Source organism: Marmota marmota, unplaced genomic scaffold (genome assembly GCF_001458135.2).
Source record: "Marmota marmota marmota unplaced genomic scaffold, marMar, whole genome shotgun sequence".
Classification (NCBI taxonomy): domain Eukaryota; kingdom Metazoa; phylum Chordata; class Mammalia; order Rodentia; family Sciuridae; genus Marmota; species Marmota marmota.
In genome coordinates, this window is record NW_026000051.1 from 3524469 (window position 1) to 3549238 (window position 24770).

Consider the following 24770-nt stretch of genomic DNA (forward strand, 5'->3'; position numbering starts at 1 on the left):
CTGTTGTGTCTTCTTCCCAGCTTTCATTTTAGTAGTCGCAAAGGAAATGTTAGGCTAGGTGCAGTGGTGCATGCCTGTAATCCCAGTGGCTCAGGAGACTAAGGCAGGAGGATCTAGAGTTCAATGCCAGCCTCAGCAAAAGTGAGGCACTAAGCAACTCAGTGCTTAGTGAGACCCTGTCTCTAAATAAAACACAAAATAGGGCTGGAGATGTGGCTCAGTGGTCGAGTGTCCCTGAGTTCAATCCCTGGTACCAAAAAAAACAAAATTAAAAAAATCTGAAAATTCTTTTTTTTTGGTGATGGAGCTGGGGCTGAGGCTGGAACTCTAGGCAACTACTCTACCACTGAGCTACACCCAACTTGCAGATTTTTTGACACTCCTTCCTCCCACCCTCTCCACTTCAAGATGAATAGGACTTCACTACAACTGGTGAAGGAGACATGCCCCCCAAAATGAGAACTTCTCAGTCAATGTCTGAAGGGCCATACAGCTCTGCCTGTTTTGTAGGATGCCTGCTCTTGAAACATGGCCACCTTTCCATGAGGAAGCCCAGGCCATGTGGACAGGATAGCTGTTCAAACTTCAACTGCCAGACAGGTACAGCTCTGAGATGACTCTAGCCTCAGCCGCTGCAACCACAACAAACTCCGAATGAGAATCTCCTAGCCGAGCCTACTCGACCCACAGACACACAACAGTAACAAATGCCAGCTGTTTCAAGCCACCAGGTTTGGGATATTACATAGTGACGTATACTTCAGGCAAGAAATGGAGAATTCTTCTCTGAAAGAAAAGGAAAAGGAAAAAGGAAGGAAGGAGGGAAATAGGAAGAAAAAGGGAGAAGGAAGAAAGGAAAAAGGGAAGGAAGGGCTTGATCCCTAGCACTGCAGAGAAAGAAAGGAGGAAAGGGTAGAAGAAAGGAAGGGGGAAGAGAGAGACAGACAGATGGACAGCAAGCAAGAAGGCTCAACCTCCAAACAATGGAAGGATAGGAGGGGGAAAAGAAGGGAAAGAGAAAGGGGAGGAGCTGGGTAATTGTGGCACACACCTACAGCTACTCAGGAGGCTAAGGCAGCCTGGCAACTGCAAGACTCTCTCTCAATTTTGATTTTTGCCATCCAGGATGGAGTTGGGACCCAGGGCCTTGTACACGCAAGAAAACTGTTCTATACATTCCCAGCACTGACCCTATCTCAAAATAAGATAAAAAGGGATGAGGATGCAGCACAATAGCAAAGCACCTGCCTAGCATGTGAAGCCCTGGCTTCAATCTCCAACACCAAACAAAACCAAAAAAAACAAACCTTAATTAGCTTTATTTTCAATTATAGAATTGAGCATTATTTCATCCTATACAATAGAATAAGTGTTCCCAAAAGTCAAATAAATCAATTAAAATCGTGCCATTCTTTCTTCAGAGGCTGTTAGATCCCACTTTCATAGTTTAGTCATACCTGACAACCCTGGACCATTTCCAAATTAGAGAAAAGTAAACAGAGTCCAGGAAACACCTTCATATTTTTCCCAAAGTTACATGTAAAATACAAAAGCCAGTGAAACCAGTGTGTGTGTGTGTGTGTGTGTATGCTGTAGATGGACACAATATCTTTATTTATTTATTTTTATGTGGTGCTGAGGATTGAACCCAGTGCCTCATATGTGCTAAGCAAGCGCTCTACCACTGAGACAGCCCCTAGTGGTCTCTTAACCTCTACATTATACTACCTCCCCAAATAAGCTTCTGTGTGTAGGACACCATGATGAGCATACAGTGGACATTCCTTTATCTCCCCCAGTACTGGTGTATCAAACCTGGGGTGCTCTACCACTGAGCCACATCTCCAGCCTTTTTTATTTGGTTTGTTTTTATTTTGAGATAGAGTCTCATTAAGTTGCTGAAGCTGGCCTCAAACTTGTGATCCTCCTGCCTTAGCCTCTTGAGTTGCTGTCCAGTGGGCATTTATAAACCCTGGAGAATGAAGTTGAATGCACCTCTCTAGTAAGTGGATCAGGCATGCCTTACTTCATGGGTTCACTTACTGTTCCTTTCATTCTGTGGACCAGTTCATACATTCGGATGCAGCCTTCCACTCTAATTCCACGAGAGGACTGAAGTGCCATAGATTCTGTATGTTGAGACTCCTGTTTGCTCTACACAGGAAGAAGGGGAAAAAGAACTCAGTTTTTAACCTTGTAAAGTTGGCGTTATCTCTTCTAGGCCTACAGATCACATCCAAATTTATAAAATTTATAACAATAAAAATACAATTTAGGTTAGAAACAGTATGCTTTTCATAACATTGACATTGTTCTGTTTTTTGTTTTTGTTTTAATAAACTGATGTTTGTAAAAATGGGAGTTCATAACCCACTTGAATCAAAGTGTGAAATATGATATATTAAGAACTATGTAATGTTTTGAACAACCAACAATAAAAATTTAAAAAATAAATAAATAAATAAAAAATAAAATTATACAGAAAATTAAAAAAAATAAAATAAAATAAACTGATGTTTGTTGCTTTGGGTAGATTTTTGTTTTATTTTGATTTAGCCTACTAGCTTGTGTGTTCGGCAAAACTTCCCCCTTTCTTCTGATAAGTATCCATTTGTCCTGGGGTGGTTTGGATGGAGCAACCCCAGCTACTCCTCCAAACTTTAAGGTGCCTCAGGAGAAGGCACCTGACAAGACTGACAATCAACATGCTCTCTCCTCCTGTATTGTATATCCATCTGAGAATAGGGTATATGACCCAAGCTAGGCCAGAGCCTATCTTTTTTTTTTTGGTACCAGGGATCAAACCCAGGAGTGTTTAACCACTAAGCCACATCCCTCTCCCTTTTCTTGTATTTTGTTTAGAGACAGGATCTTGCAGAGTTGCTTAGGGTCTCACTAAGTTGCTAAAGCTGGCTTTGAACTTGCAATCCTCCTGGCTCAAGACTCCTAAACCACTGGGATTATAGGTATACTCCATCACACCCAGTCAGAGCCTATCTTTGACCTTTTCTGATGGAGCCAACCAGGAAGGCTCTCTCTGTCAGGAACGCTAACCTAAGATGGAAGTCTGGGGTTCCCATTAGCCAATATGCCAGACAGTGTCTATCTGAAAAACAAAACCAAGAAGAATGAGACAAAAAGGAAAGACGGAGAGGCAAAACCCTGTTTATGGGTCATTGATTCAAAAAATAATAATAAGCAGAGAAAGAACAATGGTAATCATCTAGATCTAATTCCAGATGTTCTCCCGGACTTCCTGAACTAATTATTTCCTCCCCATCCTTTGTTTTACTTTAACTGGTTAAACTGGGTTTCTTTTCAACACCAAAAATTCCTAAATGATATAAACCACAGAAAGCTGAAGAGCTATGTACAGGAAGGTCCCATGTACTTTTGATCCAGTTTCCCCCAATAGCACCATTTTTCATAAATACAATAAAACATTAAAAGGAGGAAGAGATTGGCAGTGGTACAATCCACCAAGCTTATTCAGATTCTATCAGTTTCACAGGCACTCATTGTACTTGTGTACAGTTTTTATGCAATCTCTCACGTGTTGATTCGTGTAAACACTTCCACACTCAAGATTCAGGGGCTAGGAGTGTAGTTCAGCAATAAATATTTGCCTAGTATACACAAGGCCCTGGGGTTAATCCCTAGCATTGAAAAAAAGAAAAATACAGAACTCTCTCCCCTCACCAAAAAGCTACTTCATACCACACTTACATTTGTAGCCATGTCATTTCCTCCTCCATCCCTAAACCCTATTCTGTTCTCCAAGCTGATACTTTTGTTGGTTAGAGAATGTTAAATAAACCGGGCTGGGTGGCACATACCTGTAATCTGAGGCAAGGGTATCACAAGCTCAAGGCCAGCCTTGGCAATTTAGCTAAACTCTGACTCAAAATAAAAAATAAAAATGGCTAGGGATGTAGCTAAATGGTACAGTAATCCTTGGGCTCAATCCCCAGTACCACCCACACCCACACACACACACACACACACACACACACACACAAAGAATATTAAACAAGGTTGGGTGTGGTGGCACCTGCCTATGATCCCAGCTACTTGGAGGCTGAGGCAAAAGAATTACAAATTTGTTTCATTCGGTACTGGGGATTAAACCCAAGGGTGCTTTACCACTGAGCTCCATTCCTGGTTCTTTTTATTTTGAGATAGGATATCACTAAGTTTCTGAGGCTGGCCTCAAATTGTGATCCTCCTGCTTCCACCTCCAGAATGGCTAGGATTACAGGGGTGTGCCACCAAGCCCTGGTTTAATTCACAGTACTGTGAAAAAGAAGAATGCAAGAATGTTAAACAAAAGAAATTATATAGTATATTAACTTTTTTTGGGTACTGGGGATTGAACTCTACAGAACTGAGCTATATCCCCAGCCCCTGTAAGTCAGCACTTTATTTTGGCTCTTTATTTCTGCCCATAGTCACCTGGTTGCATTGTTTTCAGGTCTATGGTGAGGCATAGAGGGTGTGATGGAGGCAAAGGCGCTCACCTCACAGTGGCCAGAAAGCAAAGAGAAAAAGAGAAGAAGGGACCAGGATCAAGAAATGCCCTTTATGTATGTGCTCCCAGTGACCGATTTCCTACAACTAGGCCCTACCTCCTACAAATTCCCCCATCTCCCAATAAAGTCATCAACTATGAACCCATCAAGGGATTAATCTACTGATGAGGTCAGGGCCCACATGATCAAGTCACTTCCTAGGAACCCGACCTCTGAACATTGATGCACTAAGGAACAAGCCCTCAAAGCACGAGTCTTGGCTGGGTGTAGTAGCACACACCTGTAATCCCAGCGGCTTGGGAGGCTGAGAAAGGAGGATCGCAAGTTTAAAGCCAGCCTCAGGAACAGTGAGGCACTAAGCAACTTAGTGAGATTCTGTCTCTAAATAAAATACAAAATAGGCTGCGGATGTGGCTCACTGGTTGAGTGCCACGATTTTAATCCCTAGTACCAAAAAAAAAAAAAATGGTTCTTTCTTGGGGTATAGAACCATTCTGTATTTCCACCCAAAATATATGTAAGATCCAGACTTTCTATGTCCTCACCAACAATTCAGTGCTCTCACTATTTTTCTTTCTTTCTTTTTTTAATATTTATTTTTTAGTTTTAGGTGGACACAATATCTTTATTTTATTTTTATGTGGTGCTGAGGATCGAACCCAGTGCCTCATGCATGCTAGGCAAGCACTCTACCACTGAGCCACAATCCCAGCCCCTCAATATTTTTCATTTTAACTGTTCTTATAGATGTGCAATATTATCTCACTGTAGTTTTAATTTACATTTTCTTAGTAGCTAATAATGTTAAAAACATTTTCACATGCATATTTGCCATCTATATACTGTCTTAGGTAATGTCTGGTCATATCCCTTGCCTGTATTTTTTTATTTATTTAAAGAGATCTTTATATAGTCTAGACAGAAAAACTTCATCAGACAGGTAGTTTGCAACTGTTTTCTTCCAGTATGTACTCTCTTCACATGGTCTTTCAGAGAACAAAATTTGTCATTTTAATGAAGTCCAATTTGTCAATTTTCCTTTTATGAATTATACTTTATAGTTTTATTTCTAAAAAGTTTAGAGTTTTACCTTTAAGTCAGTGATCATTTTGAGTTAATATCTATATAAGATAAAAGGTTTAGGTGAAGGTTGATTTTTTTGTGTATGATGTTCAGTTGCTAAAAATACATATATTTGGTAGAAGGGGATTGAACCCAGGAGCATTTAGCCACTGAGCCCACAACCACAGCTCCCCTCTTTTTTTTTTTTTAAGACAGGGCTTTATAAGTTTCTTAGGGCCTCACTAAGTTAATGAGGCTGGCTTTAAATCTGTAATCCTTCTGCCTCAGTCTCCTGAGCTGCTGGGATTACAGGTATGTGCTACCACACCCAGCCTGCTAGAAATATTTTTAAAAGAACCTGGCATGGTGGTACATGCCTGTAATCCAGCTACCCAGGTGGCTGAGGCAGGATGATTCCAAGTCTGAGGTCAGCCTAGGCAACTTAGCAAGACCTTATCTCAAAATAAAAGATAAAGGGCTAGGGGTGTAGCTCAGTGGTAGGATGCCCATGGATTCAATCCCTAGCACCACAAAAAAGGAAAGAAATAAAGATTTTAAAAGACTAATATTTTTTAAAATGTTTTATTAGTTATTGTTGGACCTTTATTTATATATTTGTTTATATGCGATGCTGAGAATCGAACCTAGTGCCTCACACATGGTAGGCAAGTGCTCTACCACTGAGCCACAATCCCAGCCCTAAAAGACTAATATTTTTAAAATGAAGAACTAGATACAAACTAAAACCATAAACTTTCTATGTAGAAGAGCCATGTGGTTCTTATATACTCCAACTTTGCCATTACTATGTGTTCTGTCTTCAACTAATCACATTTTACCTGGGCTCCATTTGGTGTTGCAGGCAATGCTGGTGAGAGGGCAGAGCTTCCAACTGGAGATCTGGGGACTACTGAGGGTTGGTCTAGGGCAGAAGCAGATCCAGATGAAAGTGAAGTCTCTGAGGGAACGGGGTTCTCTTGTTTGTACGGTAGGATGTGATCTACCACCCATCCAGAATAAGGGGACAGCTTGGGAAGAGACACACATTCTTCTAAAGCATCCTAGAAAGAAGAAGCCCAAGTTAAACACAACTTGTATGTCCACTGATCAAGCATAATCCACTACATGCCTTACTGAACACTAGGGACCAAATAAATAAATACCAAAGACTCAAAGTAACTGCATTAACAATCAGGGATAAAAAGTATAGTTCCTTGGTAATGACCCCAACATCTGTTCTTCTAAAGAAAATATGACTATAACAATTTTAACTGCATGAAAAGGCACACTGTCCGAATATTGCCATTAAACTAATCTAAACCAGGCACAGTGGAATACACCTGTAATCCCAGAGGCTTAGGAGGCTGAGACAGGATTGCAAGTTCAAAACCAGCCTCAGCAAAAGTAAGACATTAAGCAACTCGGCGAGACCCTGTCTCTAATAAAATACAAAACAGGGCTGGGGATGTGGCTCAGTGGTCGAGTGCCCCTGAGTTCAACCCCAGTATACCCCTCCCTAAAAAAAACTAATCTAAAACACTGGAAAAGAACAGAACATGAGAGGAATTTTGAAGTAAATTGTCATAAACATTATGATTACAGTGGAGTATTAGTCCCATTAAAATACTGGTTGAGGGGCTGGGGTTATGGCTCAGTGGTAGATTGCTCGCCTCACACATGCAAGGCCCTTGGTTCCATCCTCAGCACCACATAAAAATAAATAAATAAATAAATAAATATATTGTGTCCAACTACAAAAAATAAATATTTTTTAAAAAATACTGGTTGAGCCAGGTGTGGTGGCGCACATCTAACACCAGTGACTGTGGAGGGGGGGATGAGGCAGGAGGATCCCAAGTTCAAAGCCAGCTTCAGCAAGTTAGCAAGGCCCTTAGCAAGACTCTATCTCAAAATAAAACATAAAAAGGGCTGGGGATGGACTGGGGTTGTGGCTCAGTGGCAGAGCACTTGACTAAGCATGCTTGAGGCACTGGGTTCGATCCCTGGCACCACATAAAAATAAATAATAAAGGTATTGTGTCCATCTACAACTAATAAAAAAGAAAGAAAGGGCTGGGGATCTGGTTCAGTGGTTAAGTGCCCCTGAGTTCAATTCCTGGTACTAAAATAAAACAAAATACTGTTGAGCTGGGCATGGTGGCACACATCTGTAAACTCAGGAGGCTGAGAAGGAGACTCTCAAGTTTGAGGCCAGACTCAGCAACTTTGCAAAACCCTATCTCAAAATCAAAAGGACTGGGAGTGGTATAGCCCCCCGGGGTTCAATCCCAAGTAAAGTGGTTGAGAAATACTAATCTAGATAATAGGTTCACATCACATGTACAACAAACAGGCATTCAACCCCTGATGGACAATCTGGGCAAAAAGCCAACACGCTGATACATACTCTATAATAACAAGGTCAATATTAAAAACATATTACGGAGATAATACCTTTTACTTATTCTTTATACCAAAATAAATTACAGGAGCAAATATTTTTAAAAGCCACCATAAAGAAAAATTTCAACAAATGAACTAGGATAATTGATATAGGACTACTATTCTCTAATACATAAAGAATTTGTATGGGCTGGGGATATAGCTCAGTTGGTAGAGTGCTTGCCTCACATGCACATGGCCCTGGGTTCAATCCCCAGCACCACCAAAAAAGAAAAAAAAAAATTCAAGGCCAGCATTGGCAAGTTAGCAAGATTCTGCCTCAAAATAAATAAATAAAAAATAAAAGGGGTAGGGATGTAGCTCAGTGGTAGAATGCTTGCTTAGCATGTGTGAGATCCTGGGTTCCATCTATAGTACCACCATAAAAATTAAAAAAAGTAAAGCTCTTTGGAGAAACTGCTGAGTCCAGGAACAGGGAAAATACAATTTAAACCTGGGACACTTTATTGTGCCAAAAGAAATGAAAACATATCAAAGGAACCCAAGAGTTGACAAAGAGGCTCCTGGGTCTTATGTCTCAATTCTAGAGCACTTGCCTAACCTGTAGTTCAATTCAACTGGGCTCAATCCCAAGGGATTTTGGGAGGGAGGCTTCCATTGGACAAATCTGAGACATTTAAAACAAAATAAGTAAATGAATAATAATAGTAATAGATATCTCATTGAATAAAACAGGAACCCATGAGTCCATATTGAAATAAATAATCAGAGGAGAAAGGAAAGCTCTTCTTTACAATAAAATGCCAACCAAAAAACAGAGGGAGCAGGGAAGATACAAAAACACCATTTGGCAACATCAGAGAGGTGACTGATTCAGGCGGAAAACATGTATGAATTCTCAGGTTGAGGAGAAAAGGTTTAATGAGGAAAAGACATATTGGAAATCTCTGGAAAACCTCCCTGCAAAATAATAATCAACTATGAAAGTGAAAAGGAATTAGGTGGAGAGACTCAGCAGATACCAACATGAACAGGTGGATCAAGGTGAGCATCATCAGTGTGTTAAGGTGGGTTGACATCTGTGGGTGTCTTCACCTGACTTATTGAGAATATAGCGTCATTTCTGTGGCATTCCCGCTAAGAATGCACAACCTGAGTCTGGTGGTTTGAAAATGCCAGACTAGGAATCAACCTTACAATGTAAGGTCTACATTCTTTGAAACTGCCCGAGACATCTGTAGATAGGTTATCTGCAACCAGTGAATAGGAGTCGGCTTTAATTGTCTCCACCTCCCCCCACCTCTAGTACAGGACTTTGCGAATACTAGGTTCAGTGACCACGCCCGCCCCCACTAACAGATTCGCCCAATGACATCTAAACATTTGGTCGTTTCACTGGCAGCAACAGTGAATCAGTGACCATGTGATTCACTCTCCGCTACTCCCGGAGATCCCAGCATGTGGGAAAATTAACAGAGCCGGAGAAGCCAGGGTTGCTTTGACAACAGGAGGAGGTACCTAACTCCGGCTGGGATGGCGATGAAGCCTCAGACGGAAGAGTACCTCTGAAGTAAGGCAGCCCCTCGAGAATCTAGAATAGGAGGGAGGGACACGCTCACACAGCAGTAAAGAAATGCACGCAGGATGCTAGAACGCACGGGTTTCCCCGCGCTGGGCGTCCCAGGGCGGGGAAAGAGCAGGGCCCCGTCGCCGGCCCTCTACTCCTCTTCGCGGCCGCCGCTCACCTCGCCCCGCAGCAACCAGTCGCGATGGTAGCAGAGACGACCTTTGCTGGAATTGCGCAGTGCCTGCAGGGTCTCCCAGCAGCGACCCTCGGACGGCATGGCCAGTCCGGCGGCACCTTCTGAAGCGCCTCTGGTGTCAAAACAAGCCCTCGAATCAGCCGCCGGGAAAGGGCGCCTGCTTCCGCTTCCGGGGCGCGCACGCAGCGCAGGGAGCGTAGCCCCGTTCCTAACGGTCCAAGCCACGCCTCCGGGCGCGAATGCCGGTTAAGCTGCAGAGGCTCCTTGTGCAGAGCGAAGTGAGCCTTTGCAGAAAATCCTGCGCCCTTAGCAAGGATTTGGAGAAACTGGAACCTTTTCACACTGCTCGTGGGAATGTAAACTTGAGTCGTTCCTCAAATGGCTAAGTAGAGTTAACATTTCTCCCGCGTATAAAGCAGAGAAATGAACACACCCACACGAAAACTTTATATAAATGTTCGTAGCAGCCGTAGTCATAATGCAAGCAACCCAAATATCCAATTAGTGACTGGATAAATGTTATATGTATATCCATGCAATGAAATTATTCTAAAGAAAAAAAAAAAAGGTCTGATACAACAACACAAACCTTTAAAGCATTTTGCCAAGAAGCCAGTCAGGAAAGGCCTCGTGATTCCATTTATGCGAAATGTCCATAATAGGCAAATCCATGGAAGAGACTTTATTAGTAGTTGCCAGGGGCAGGAAAGGTGCAGGGAACAGGGTAGTGACTGCTAATGGGCATGGGTTTCTTCTTGGGGTGGTGAAGATGGCTCAGAATTAGATAATGGTGATGGTGGCACACTCTACCACGTGGCTACATCTCTATTCGTTTTTACTTTTTTGAGACAGAAATCTCACCAATTAGTCTAGGTGGCTTCCAACTTGTGATCCTCCTGCCTCAGCCTCCTGAGTAATTGGAATTCAGACATGCACAACCTCACTTGGTAAACCATTTTTATTTTCTGTTTTTTTTTTTTTTTTCCACAAACTCCCTGGACTTTTTCTAATATTTTACAAAAAATAATTGTTGGGAGAGTCCTCCAGGAGTGGTAGTACCCTTCAAAAAAGACCATTCCCTCACCAGTTAAACAGCTTGGCTTTGCACTCCTAAGAAATAGAAAGTCTGGTGGTCTATTTTCAGAACATAGTATTTAGGCTTAAGTGTAAAAGTGGGATATTAAGATTCAATCAGAGCTAGTTTGAGATTCCCAACCTGTATCCAGTCTAGCCATTTTAACTGTAGCCCTTCCCTTTGCCCTCCTCAGAGCCAATCACATAGATGGTAACCCTGAACTCCTTCTATCAGAGCAAGCGCAGTGCCGATATGGATAAAAGCAGACAGACTACCTGCCTACACACGCTTGCTTGCCAGACTGTTCACTGTTCTGTAGCACATCCTTCTGCAGAAGTTTGCCTTGCTGAGTAACTTCAGCACAGGCCTGATTTCTTGCAGCATCTGGACATTTTTAACACTGCACTGAGGATGTTTTCAGTAGTTTGGCAAAATTGAGAAGTTATACAGATATTTGTGCACATTTGCTTAAGTTTGCAGACTGTCCTTTCTTGGAAAGGACTCATAAGTTCAAATCCATTTACATAAAGGGTAAGAAAATAGGCTCAGTTTTGTGGCAATGGATGCTGTAGTTTTTTTAAATGAACTTCCTTTGAACAACTGAAAGTTGGAAAGGACAAATGTCCACTCACCAATAAATGGTGATGAGTTTTCTGGTCTTTGAAATCCAGATGCTGTGGTCTGGGTGTGGAGGGGATTGTCTTTGTGGACAAAGAAACCTCTGGAGTTGTGGATGTGGGTTAGAATGGCTGAAATGACAAAACCCAAGACCAGAAGGCCATCACCGGCTAGAAGAAAGGCTAGGGTTTACTACAGTGTCAATTTGTTCTCTTTGAAGAATTTGTTCTTGCCAGGCATGGTGGTGTACACCTGGTATTCCAAGCAACTTTGGAGGCTGAGGTAGGAGGATTTCAAGTTCAAGGCCAGCCTCAGCAACTTAGCAAGGCCCTAAGTCTCAAAATTAAAAAAAAAAAAAAAAGGGAGGGGACAGGAGTTGTGGCTCAGTGGTAGAGTGTTCACCTAGCATATGGAAGGCACTGGGTTCATCCTCAATAGCACATACCAAAAATAAAGATATTTTGTCCACCTACAACTAAAAAAGTATTTAAAAAATAAATGTAAAAAGGGCTGGGGAAGTGGCTCAGTGGTAAAGCACCCCTGGATTCAATCCTAGCATAAAAATTTGGAAAAAAAAAAAAAAGTGTTCTTTATTTCTTAAAATTTGTTTTTTGTTTTTGTGGTGATGAGGATCCAACCCAAGCCCTTACACATGGTAGGCAAGCACTCTACCACTGAGTTACACCCTGGCTATTCTTTTAAATGCAGGAAAATGTGAATAAAAATGGTTCATGATCTTATAATTCAGAAACCAATTCATATTTTATTCTTTTTAACCAAGTCATATTTTATAAGCACATCCCATCCCCTTCCTAAAGTGATCTGCCTAAAACATTGAGCAATGCCTTACAAAGTTCATTCCTCTGGACATCTCTCACGTTGTCAAGTGAAAGCACATGAAGGAGAAAGAACCAAGCTGGGCTGAAGTGAAAAGCCTGGTGCTTCATGCACAAAGTACTTTGAAATCATTTACTCACTCTCTCTCCTGTATTTACTAGTTTTTCTTTTTCTTTCTTTTTTTTTTAAAGGGGGTGGGAGTGGGTAGTACAGGAAATAATCCAAAGGAATTTAAATAATTATAAAAACTTTCTATAAAATGACACAAATATTTCAAGAATAAATGCATTCCAGAGATACAAAAAGAAAAAAAGCCCAATGTGATTGGGATTATGCTTGTAAAAGGACAGATGGAAATGAGCCTCTATGAGGATCTACTGTGAAATACTTGGAGGCAAGTGGTTCAAGGAAATTCAAGCATGAGAGATTTCTCTGGCCTTGGGGAAACACTGCACCCTACCATACCCATAAGAAAAAAAGCAAGTGAAGATGCTCACAACCTAGGAGCGGCTCCTGCTAGTTCAGATCAGAGAAAACCCAGGACAGAGATTCCTAAAAAGACAAGGGCTGGACAGGGACTGGAGGAAAAAGTCCAATCCAAATGTTCACTTAGGAAAGAAGAATCTTGGCAAAGTCAAAGTGAGTAAAAATCTGGTACCCCAGTGCAGTAGTAAATGTAAGGCCTGTCAAGGAGAAATTCCCATAAGGCAACTGAGGGAGGAGAAAACCAAGAGCTTCCCACTTCCTCCTGTGCTGTTTTAGGGGCTCTTCTGGAGTTGGTAGCTAAGGACAAGACCCTAAACATACTTCATCACTGCGAGAGAGGAAAACCAACAGGCTTTCCAGCTATGGCTTGGCAATACCTCAGTTGCCAGGGCACTAGGCAGGGCTCCAGGCCCTAGATAGCTGGCCTCAGGGAGGGGGAGATCGGGAGCGGATGGGAGAGCTTGTCAAATAGGAGGTATAGGGACTATCTCCAAACACGTTGGCATATGAGGATTTTAGGAACTGGACATAGTTCTGCATGCTGCGGTTAGTACTCTCGGACTGCTCCAGGCGGTCTTTAAGGTCCTGCAGCCGGCTCTGGTAGCGTCGATCAGCCTAAGAGAAGAAGCCAAGCATGGGCAGAGTACGTGAGTCATCTGGAACAGGCAAATTGGACACACAGGGACTTTTTTAGAGGGTGCCAGGGACTGGAGGAGATGGAAGAGATTGCTAATGGGTAGGGGGTTTCTTTTGTTTTTTTTTTTTGTTTTTTTTTTTAAAGAGACAAGACCTGAAACAACTGGACTCAAAAAGAGATCCTCCTGCCTTGGCCTCCTGAGTCCCTGAGACTATAAACATGTGCCACCACGTGAGCATTTAAAAAAAAAACACAAAACATTCTAAACTTAGCCAGGAATGGTGAGAGGCACACTATAATCCCAGAGACTCAGGAAGCTGAGGCAGAAGGATTGCAACTTTGAGGCCAGCCTCAGCAACTTAGTGAGGCCCAAAGCAATTTGGCAAGACCCTGTCTCTAAATAAAAAATAATAAAAAGAATTGGGGGTGTGGTTCAGTGGTTAAGCACCCCTGGGTTCAATCCCAGGCAACCCTCCTGCAAAAAAAAACCCCAAACATTCTAAACTTAGATTGTGCTGGTTAATTGTTCAAGTTTGTATTATTTTGAAACTTATTGAATTCTACAGTTTGAGTGAATTTTATGGGATACAAACACCTTGTAAAAACTGTTTTTAAGAAGGCAGATCTGCCAAGGATACCCTTAAGAGATGGGGGAAAAAAACAACCCAGAAAACAATGAAACTGTATGAAGTTCATAAAAACAGTTTCATCAGAACACCTTCCCCTGCAGGCCCCAGAAAGCTAAAATCTCAGTCTTCTGGCCCATTCCCCCAGCCCATTCCCCCAGTCCAACTCACATCATCACGGGTCCGCCGCAGCTGGCTGAGTTCAGTTTTGGTCCTGCTCAGCTGGGTCTCAAGGTCCAAGATTTTGTTCTGGGCTGCTCGCTCCTTGGAGAGTGACTGCTCCTTGGTTTGTTCCACCTGCACAGAAGACAGAGAGGTGGGGCTGGCTAACCGGACACAGGTAACACGGGCAAAGACAAGTGCAGTGGCCCTCCTGGATCTCTCACAACCTGGTTCCAGACAGCACTTGATGTGGGTATGGAAAGCCTTCTACTGGAGCTTCAGGGTAGGATAACCATGGGGTCTGCTCCTGCAACCCAGCTATACTGCTCGCCCTTGCCCAGCGCCCCATGAGTCATCACCTGAGATGTAGCAGAACTGCCTAAGTCCCAAGAGGGCAGAAAGTAAATAGCAATCATGTATAGAAAGTGCTGAACCCTCTACAATAAATACTCATCCAACAAATTAATGAGGCAGGAACTACTATATTTCTTCAGATGAGGGAATAGGCATAGAAAGGCTAGGTGATTTGCCCAAGATAACAGAATGTTGTGAATGGAATTGAGACTGACCTGCCTCCTGGCATCTTCAAGGGCGCTCTCCAGCTGCCTTGCCAGTGACCCACATTCCCGGGTTTTCTCCTCCAGCCACAGCTGGGACTGGTGGATGGCTTCCTCCCTCTTGGCAATCACCTGGAGGAACTCGACATTCTGGGCATTGGTCGCCTCCAGTTTCCTATGTGAAAGGACTCAATCAGATCCTGTGCTAATCCACCTATATGTTCCACCCAGCCAGGGGGGCGCCATCACCCCTGGACTGGGGGTCTCATCACGCCAAATATCTCCAAGGAGCCATGGGAAGAAACCAAAAGAAATCTGCAGGTTAGCAGGGTGGCCACTGCGCTGTGTGGCTGGAACAGCTGTTAGAGAACAGTATGAAGAGTGCAAGAACAAGTCCACACCAGGCATGCGCCATACTCGTGCACGTTGTCAAATGGAGTACAGCAACCTGCAGCTCACCAAGGGCCTGCCATTATCATCCCCACTGCAGAGATGAAGGAACTGAGGCTCAGAGAGGGGAAATCACTGGCTGAAGGGCAGCTCAGCAGGCAGGACTATCACCAAAATCTGTGCCTTTAACTTCTGCTATTCACTGCTGTCTCCCTCAGCAAAGGGACTTTGGTTGACCACTCAGCATCTCATGGGACAGCCATAGGGCAGTCATGGCCATCCGTGGGTTCACATTCTATCCCCACTGCCCTTTCAGGTGCCTTCCAATTTAAGGAGTGCTGCAAGTCCTGATGGAGTTGGCTGCATTTTCCAGGCCAACAGGGTGGAACAGAGGTGAAGTGTAGAAGGTCCTGCTCTCCATTTATAGATGCTAATGCAGACCTGGAGGCAGCCAGTGACAGGTCTAAGTCACAGCTTTAGCAGGTACCAGTCACAGCCTCTCCTCAGCCCAGTTTCCTCATATTTAAAACTGGAATACCAGCTAACAAATATATATTAACCTATAATGAACATCTTTCTATGCCAGGTAATGCGCTTAAGCTTTCTGTGAGAATCCTCTCAACGAAGACTCCAAATAACTCTATCAGGTAGATTACCATCCCTACCTTCACCTTTCCTCAATTCGAGGAAACTAAGGTTCAAAGCAGTTAAATGATTTATTCAAGCTCACAATGCAATTACATAACAGAACTGGGACTCAAGGTCAGGGCTTGATTCTGAAAGGAGCATGCCTCACATCTGCCTCCAATAGTCCATAAATAACAGAGAAAAGTCATATCAGAGTGGTCATGAGGAAGAGGATCGGAAACACAGGGAAGAGAGAGAGAGGAAGTGCCCACCCTCCTGCTGCAGTGTCCTGGCTGCTCTTTTCTAATTGGCCCTGCCAATTTGCTTGGATGGAGCCTTCCTCTGTGTGTATAAATGTGTGTGTGTGTGTGTTTTGCTATGGATAAAACCCAAGGGCCTCATGCATGCCAGGCAAGAGCTCTATCACTGAGCCACATCCCTAGCCCTTGAGCTGCCTCTGGAATAGATGTACCTTCAGGTGGGCTGACCTTGGTCACACCATCAGATAGCATCCCTCCAGGCTGAGACCCCCTTCCTCTCTCCCAACGAGGCTTACCACTGGAATAGAAGCAGCTTCTCCTCTGAGGTCTGCCTAGCACCTTCCAGGGCCTTGAGTCCCTCAAATACTTCCGCACACTAAGCACAAATCAGCTAAGTGGCCGAAAGTCTCAGGTCCTAGGAAGAGATGGGACCAAGTGCCTCTAACCTCTCCAGTTCATCCACCTTCAGACTCAGCTGTTTATTTTCCTTCTGGGAAGCCTGATGTTTCTCTCTCGCCATCTCCAGCTTGTCCCCCTGGTGTTCGATCTACAATGACAGGAACACAGACTGGTTTATGAAAGAATTTTCTCTTCTCCTGTGACCTGTCATCCACACCCAGGAAAGAGGCACACTGCCCTCAGCAGCTGTCCAAGTCTCAACACACAACCTGGAAGAGAAAGGAGAGCGGGGACAGGTCAGGCCCCACTCCAAACCGGGAGAAGCCAGGTTGGATGCTGAAGAACCACCGGGATGATGCTTTCTTGATCAGGAGAGGCCACTTGGAGGCCCAGCTGTGATTGGGAAGACATGAGAAGGCAGAAGCAGATGGTATCCCATACAATGGACCATGTGGTTTTACCAATTATGTTACCAGTTTTCCCTAACTGGGGACAAATGCAAGCAAGGCAATCAAACAGCTGTCCATTCTTCCAGGCTGGCAAATTTAAAGTTACCCAGGGGTTGCTTTAGGCAAAAGCCGCATATCATCAGGGCTCAAAAGGCTGAGCGTGCTCAGGGTTAACTGAGAAAATTTTAAGTTGAGAGTCTGCAGACATGGGCTTGGGAACCAGGTAGATCTATTGGTACCAAGTTGCTGTATGATGTTATAATTACTTCTCCCCTCTAGGCCTTGGGCTACTTTCTATAAATGAGGAAATAATACATTCCCTAGGGAAAGAAATCAGAGAATAGTATAGAGCAGGTGCTCAAACAATAGCTCCCTTCATGACTACTCCAAGGAAACAGGTTGAGAGAGGGGAAGGGTCCTGCCCAAGGTCACACCGAAAATGAGTGGCTTATGAGTTCTTAGACACTGCAGGCAGTAGGCATGGTTCCAGTAACCCAGAGGCAGACGGATTCTGGAGCAAGGAACTGCTTGCTTCTGTCTCTCAGGACAGAATCTCAGTGCATCTGTGAAGAATAAGGAGAGCACTTAAAGCTAGAGAGAGATGCAAATAGGGAAAACTTAGGGTCTCCCATCTGTGGCTGTGGGGCAGAGGATTAGAAGCAGAGTATAGTCAGAGGCAGGGAAGCACAGAGCACTCAGAACGGGCAACCACCGGCGGGCCCAAGGGCTTCAAACGAGTGACGGCTCCTATGACTACAATCACTTTGTCCAAACACGAGGTATTTGGCACACCAGACTTTTATTTCACAGCACTGATGATAGCTCACTCCTTTCAAAAAGCAGCAGCCAAGAAAAAGGAAGTGGTCCTCCCTCGGGGGGCGTGCAGCTCATCTTGGTAAGCGGGCCCCTGCTCGGGCTAGGTCGTGGGACCCTTTCTGCCAGTCCCTTACCCGGCTGCGCAGGTCTGATATGATGGCTGTAAGGTCGATGTTCTTCCTCTCATAGCCCTGCAACTGGTCTTGACATTCGGCCAGCTTAGCCTCCGTGATCTTGAGGATGTCAGGCAGCTGCTGCAGGTCAGCCAGCTGGGACTGGAACTGCCGACGTGCCTGAGCAGGAAGAGAAGCCCACCATTGGCACAGGCCCAGCTACCACTGGGGCCAGACAAGAGTCCTCTGGAGTTAGGGCAGGGCTGCCTAGAATCCCAAGAGGATCCTGCAAAACCCACAGGCAAAAGCGTGGCCTGCTCTCCCTGCAGGTGTCCAGCTGCTTTCTGTGGTACTTACTTGAGCCTGCTTTGCCATTTGAGCTTGTCATTCGTTTAGTCATCAAATAACAGTGGCAACCATAAACTAAAAAGCCAAGACCTTACTGGAGGCAGCAGTGCACACCTGTAATCCCAGGCGTTTGGGAGGCTGGGGAAGGATGATTGCAAGTTCAAAACCAGCCTCAGCAACTTAGCAAGACCCTAGGTTACTTACTTAGTGAGACCTTGTCTCAAAATGAAAAATAAAAAGTGCCCCTGGATTAAATCCCCAGTATCAAAAAAAAAGGGGGGGGGGTGCTGAGGATATAGCTCAGTTGGTAGAGTGTTTGCCTTGCATATACAAAGGCCCTGGGTTCAATCCCCAGCACCACACACACACAAAAAAAAACGAGACCTAGGTATCTTCATAAGAGTCCTCTTTGATGCTCCATGCAGGAGGGTTTTTTGGTTCTGTTTTTTTAAATAAGTGGAATCTGGGGGCTGGGGCTGTAGTTCAGTGGTAGAGCACTTGCCTTGCATGAGGACCACATAAAAATAAATAAATAAAGATATTAAAAAAAAAAAGTGGAATCTGGGGGTATAGCTCAATTATAGACACATACTCATCATGTATTAAGACCCTGGGTTGATCCCCACACCACCACAAAAAAGAACTGCAAGAGAAGAGGGGAAAAAACCACAAGGGAAAAAAGGCATAATAAGCATGAGAGAGAGAAGAAAAGAGAGGACAAGATAAAAAGAAAGGAGAGAGCGTATTTGTGGTGAAGTAGACCGGCTCACCCATGGGAAATGTTACTCTTTGTCATCCAAATCAGGCAGGGTTAAAGGCACACATTGGAGATAGATTCACAGTCATGAAATTAGACATTAGAACTGGGTAAAGAAGAAAGCAAGGAAGGGGAGCAGTACCGCCTCAATCTCTTTGTTCATCTCGTCTTTAAGGATCTTGTTCTCTTTGTCACAGCGTTCTAGCTGGGCAGCCACTTCATCAGCCTCCAATCTGGTTTTCATCACCTAGGGATCAACAATGCAATGGGACACATTAGACAGAAGCAAATTTGGCTAAGAACCACCAGCCATGCCCACTGCTTCCTGGAAAACGAGGGTGGTGAGCCTCCTGCCCGATGGTAGTGAGGTGGGCATAGCTTGGAGGACTAGGGTTTACCTGACTCTTATAGTTGTCGATCATCCCCTCATAGTTCTTCACTGATGCCTTCAGCTGTTGGACCTCAATGTGGGCCTGGTTGAGCTTGTCCTCCATCGGGGCGAAGCTCGCCTAGAAGGGATGATACTCTGAGAACTACCAATTCTGGATCAGGTGGCCCTCAACTCTATTCCCACAAGCCAGCAAAGGAAAGGCCCTACTCTAACCCACACAGCAGCTTTCCTTGAGAGTCTCCAGGTAAGATTCCTAAAGTAGCCAACTCAGGTGAAAATGGATACAAATTTTTTTTTTTTTTTAAACTACTGGGGACTGAACCCAGGGGTTTAGGGCCTCACTAAATTGGGTCTCATCAAGTTGCAATCCTCTTGTGATTATAGGTGTGTGCCACCACGCTCAGCTAATAAATGTCATTTTTTATTTCAAAAGCAATATAGAATTGTTCAAGAAAATGGAGGGTTGGTGGTGTGACTCAATGATACAGTAATTGCTTGCCTTGCCTAGTATGTGTGTGAGGCCCTGGGTTTTATCCCCAGTACCAAAAAAAAAAAAAAAAAAAAAGGAGGGGGGCATAAACCTAGACACACAAATTATAATGCAAAATACCTATGATATGGTTATATATCTACAGTTCTGTGCTTATTTTATATTTGTCAGCAAGAATGGGATAATACTTCACTTACTACTTTGCAACATACTTTTTAAATTAACAATATGCTGTAATTTTCTTCTCAAGTCCATAAATCTCCTCCTCTAACCCAAAAGACCACCTTTGATAAGACAGTATAAGTATAAATCATAGTATCAAAATACAGTAAAATAACAAGCAGTGATTTAAAAAAAAAAAAAAAAAAAGCCGGCACCATGGTACACACCTAACTCAAGAGGCTGAGATGGGAGAATCTCAAGTTCAAGGCTAGCCTGGACAACATAGTAAGACCCCATCTCAAAAAAACAAAACAAAAATAAAAATAGATAAAGCTTTAAAAAAATGGGTCTAAAAAGATGTCTGTGAAATAAGAAAAGCAAGGGGCTAGGGTTGTGGCTCAGTGGTAGAGAGCTTGCCTACCCATGTGGCTTGGGCTGGGGATGTGGCTCAAGCGGTAACGCGCTCGCCCCACATGCGCGGGGCGCTGGGTTCGATCCTCAGCACCACATAAAAATAAAATAAAGATGTTGTATCCACCGAAAACTGAAAAATAAATATTAAAAAAATAAAATAAAGAAAATTATCAGATGTATATTCTTTTCCATACCTACTTAAAATCAATCTTACTTAACAAATCAGGGGGAAAAAAAACTTATAATGCCATGCCCAAGATCAAAGATGTCTCTCTACCTAGGGCACAGTGGCACACACCTATAATCCCAGCAGCTCAGGAGGCGGAGGCAGGAGGCTCGTGAGTTCAAAGCCAGCCTAAGCAATTTAGCGAGGCACTAAGCAACTCAGTGAGACTCTGTCTCTAATAATGTGGCTTCAGTGGTCGAGTGCCCCTTAGTTCAATCCCTGGTACCCCCCAAAAAAAAGATGTCTCTCTAGAGTCCATCTCTGCTCAGGTGCCTCTGACCTGGCTGCTGGGAGCGTGTATCTCCAAAGCTGAGACTCAGGTTAGGTTCAAGTTCCACTCTCAAAATTCCCAGGGCAAAATCCCGGCAAGAAACTTGACTTTTTCCAAACCTCAGTTTCTGGTTTGTTTGTTTCTGAGGTGCTGCAGGTGGAACCCAGGGCTTCACACATACTAGGCAAGTGCTCTACCACTGACCTATACCCCTAACCCAGTTTCCTTGGTCTTATTCCAAATGAAGATCATCATTATATTACTTCATCATTATATAACTAAGAGGCTGAAGTGAGAATGAATGCATGTGAAGGGGCCCAGCAGTCCCCCAAGAGAACCAAGGTTAACCTCAAAGTTGGTCAGATCCATCTCACAGGGGCTGGCTAAGCACGCCATATAAAACACTTCTCATACATTACCATATTCCCATGAGGACCCTCTTCTCCCTCAGCTCAGGGAACTTCAGCAATAAGCAACACAGTGTCTCACCCAGGCCCTTCAACTAGTGACAGGTGGAGTGCACACCTAAGCCCAGGGCTCATAGCCTGGAGAACATGCCCTTTAGCTGCCTGAAGGCTCTCTGAAGTCCCCTGGCTCATCTCTGTAGCCCAGGCCTGTCCCACTATTGGCCTTGGGTTCTCCATTCTGCCTGGTTAGAAGTTCCCAACAGACCTTCAGCCTCTCGTTCTCCAATTTGAAGGCAGAATACTCAGCAGTCTGCCGATGCAGTCTCTCCACCAGACTGTCTCGATCTTCCCGCATCTTCTCCTCCAAGGTTTGTTGCTGGTTTACAAGATCTGTCACCCGGCTGGAAGGTTGCAAAATGACAGCAGATCGAATAAATTCCACAGGTTCTGGGGAGCTCAGGTCTTTGTGAGGAGTGGCACCAAGTATCCCTACCCATGCCAGGTCTCATCTCTTAGCATGTTGCTACCTAGTTAAATCCTCTAAGATTTGTCTCCCATGATACTCACTCCAAGAAGCAATCTATAGTAGTTCAATCATAAATGATGACTTAAGTATGTGCAGGGGCTGGGGGTGTAGCTCAGGGGAGCAGAGCACTCGCCTAGCATGTTTGAATCCCTGGGTTCAAAGCCCAGAAGTGGAAAAAAAAAAAAAAAAAAAAAAAAAGAGAAAGAATACATCCTTCTTTCTCTATGAAGCCAAGACGCTCCCTGAAGACGAGAACCAGGGACATGGTCCCTCCCAGCTCCCCTGGCACTCACCTGCTCTCTCAGCTCATAGCGCCTTGGTGTTATGAAAGATTCCTTTGGAATTGTTTCCTGACCTCCCAAGTGGTGGCCACAGATTACTGGCCAGGCATTATTCACCAACAGGGCACTGGACACATTGGACTTTGCTCCCCACAGATATTGCCAGGTGCCTCTACTGACTTGTTCTTGGGTATGAACACCCAGCTGGCAATGAGTATGTATGGGGAGAGGTCTAAGTGCCAGTAAAGATGTCATTTGGGGAGGTAGCAGACTCTGCCCTTTTTCCTTTTCCCTCATTCTCATTATGTCTGGGATCAGACCTGACACATTGGAGTCCTAGGCCTCACAGATGCTTCCTAGCCTTTTGACCTCAAACATATCATAAAACCTTGACTCTGCATGTGCTCTCACTTGGTTTTGTTTGTTTTTTGTTTTGGTGCTGGGGATCAAATCCAGGGCCTTGTGCACACTGGGTCAAGTGCTCTACCCCTGACTTTATCCCTAGCTGTGTTCCCAGTACTGTTCACTGAAAGTGTATATTCAGCAAAAACTTGTGCAGTAGCTAGGCATGATGGCACACATCTGTAATCCCAGCCACTCAGGAAGCTGAGGCAGGAGGATTGAGAGTTCAAAGCCAGCCTCAGCAAAAGCAAAGCGCTAAGCAACTCAGTGAGACCCTGTCTCTAAAATACAAAACAGGGCTGGGGATGTGGCTCAGTGGTCCAGTGCCCCTGAGTTCAATATCCGCTACCCAAAAAAAATAAAAAATATTTTAAAAATAAGTTTAAAAAAACTTGTAGAGCACTAACTGGGCCCAACCAAACATCTCATTTTATGTGGCAAACTCCTTCTTACCCTTAAAAACTGTCCCCATTAGGACATCTCTTCCTCACTCTCATTTGTACCACTATCCTTCTACCTTAATGATTTCTTTTCTCCCACTAGATGGAGAACTCTGAGGACAGCACTGGGCATAAGGCCCAGCACATGGCAGGTTATCAGCATGTATTTGCGAAGCTAAGCTGTGGCCTCTCCCTGTTACTCATCCTCAGCCCATGGGATTCTGTCTCTTGCAGCCCATCTTCTCCGCTGGAGCAACGGCAGGCAGTACATTTGTCTTCTCATTGCCATAGCCCATAGCTGACATTGAGAATGACTGAGTGCTCACTGTTGACAATTCACAAATAGCAAAAAAGTTGAGTTCAGTCACAACAACCTGAGGCCATTTTGCCCCTACTCCCATGCCATAGCACGGACCTGCTGACCAGTGGACATTGACAGACAGCTGCTTACCACTAGTCAAACAAGAAAGGGGACACAGGAAACACCTTCTGCTCCATCCCCCAAGAATAGGAAACAAGGAAGTCAGCGTGCCCATGTACCATACTGCAGGTTTGGACCAGACTTGGGCTTCTGGGACCACAGAAGCAAGCCCACCACCCCCTCAGAGTGCTTGCAAGTGGCGTGGGAGTCCAGGGCTGGGCCAGAGCTTGCATGAGCTCCAAACACAGCCTGGCTCAGGGCTGCCCACATCTCGGCCCAGTCAACCCCAACCCAGAGAGATCATGGCATTCTTGTGAGCCTTGACCTCAGGGTGCCTGACTCCTTCCTCCTGTACCCTGAAGTCCTTCAATCAGCCTCCTCTCCTAACACAAAGACGTACTCGTTCAGGACAATAATTTCCAGCTCAAGGTCGCCCTTGTCTTTCACAACCTGGTTGTAGCGGCTCCTCCATGATTCCAGAGTGGATAAAGCTTCTGCAACATAAAGATCCTGGGAACACAGGACAGCGGGCATGTCAGCCTGGGGTCAGCACCAGGCTTCAGGAAGGTGAGGCTGGGGCTCACCTCTCCCCCTGACAACCTGAACCTCATTCTGTCCCCTCTCTCTAGAGCACCAGGAGTGACAGCAGGAGGCTGTGCTGTTCCCAGATGCCCAGCACCACACACATCCTGTCTGTCATCATTCCGACCCACAATGTTGACAGGTCTGAATTGTTCCAGACCCATCTCCTCCTTTTCCCCTCTGAGTCTCCCCAAATTCCCCACCCCAGCCATCCATCTCTCCAGTTCATTCCTTTCCACTACCATCGTCCCTCCATTCAACACCCATCGCTTCTATCTACCCACCCCACCATCCAACCCTCCTGGGGCAGCAAGATGCCAGCCCCAGCCTGCTACCTTGTCGGCAAGTTGCACATGCAGCTGCTCAGCGTATTCCTCACTCTTCTCAGCGCGCTCCTTCTGGGCTCGGATGGCCTTCTTCAAGGTATCTTTGTCTCGATCTCCCTTTTGCTTCAGTTCCTTCAGCTGCTCCATAATTGCCTCCACTTCCGCCTTGTGCTGGTTCCCACTGCGCTCTAAATTCTGGGAGAGGGCAGAAAGGAGAAGAGAAGGAAAGAAGTGAGAAAGGCAGAGGCAGAATAGGAGAGACAGAAAAGGGGCACAAGCAGAAAGAGGAAATAAGGGAGTGGCCATGAATCAGCTGTGCAAGGACTTCAGGCTCTCCTGATGTAGACCAAAGATATGGTACCTCCAGGTTCCCCATGGCACCTCCTGATTGTCTCAGACCAGCAGGTTTTGATGATAAGACAATCCTTTGGAAGCCTCTTCTCTGAACTCTCAGCCAAGTAGTGAAGAGATACTCCTCACTTAACAGAGATATTGACCTTTAAGAGCAGTTGAGAAT

The 24770-nt window shown here is 44.6% G+C and overlaps 2 protein-coding genes and 1 non-coding gene across 18 annotated transcripts in view; 1 reads left to right on the forward strand and 2 right to left on the reverse strand.

Annotated features, from left to right (window-relative positions):
* The window catches only part of Gle1 (GLE1 RNA export mediator), a 28597-nt gene extending 18677 nt beyond the window's left edge, over positions 1-9920 (reverse strand). Inside the window, exons 1-3 of one of the 2 annotated variants that reach the window (XM_015497493.2) lie at positions 9740-9920; positions 6431-6652; positions 2044-2154 (exon numbers count right to left, since the gene is read on the reverse strand). In XM_015497493.2, coding sequence (XP_015352979.1) covers positions 2044-2154; positions 6431-6652; positions 9740-9838 — 432 coding nt within the window. In that variant the 5' untranslated portion in view covers positions 9839-9920. Of the gene's footprint in view, positions 1-2043; positions 2155-6430; positions 6653-9652 lie in introns of both variants that reach the window. The other variant, XM_048812948.1, reaches the window with a different exon arrangement.
* Positions 8187-8259, forward strand: Trnav-cac. Its single transcript has one exon. It is a non-coding gene; the product is annotated as a tRNA-Val (tRNA).
* A 2273-nt stretch (positions 9921-12193) lies between the features above and the next one.
* Odf2 (outer dense fiber of sperm tails 2) overlaps positions 12194-24770 on the reverse strand; it is a 39096-nt gene continuing 26519 nt past the window's right edge. For all 15 annotated transcript variants that reach the window (XM_048812954.1, XM_015497498.2, XM_048812956.1 and 12 more), the window contains 10 exons: positions 24263-24448; positions 23746-23855; positions 21541-21676; positions 19313-19423; positions 19057-19161; positions 17831-17989; positions 16479-16579; positions 14768-14930; positions 14208-14333; positions 12194-13388 (listed from right to left, as the gene is read on the reverse strand). In XM_048812954.1, the coding sequence (XP_048668911.1) occupies positions 13200-13388; positions 14208-14333; positions 14768-14930; positions 16479-16579; positions 17831-17989; positions 19057-19161; positions 19313-19423; positions 21541-21676; positions 23746-23855; positions 24263-24448 (1386 nt within the window). In that variant the 3' untranslated portion in view covers positions 12194-13199. The remainder of the gene's footprint in view (positions 13389-14207; positions 14334-14767; positions 14931-16478; positions 16580-17830; positions 17990-19056; positions 19162-19312; positions 19424-21540; positions 21677-23745; positions 23856-24262; positions 24449-24770) is intronic.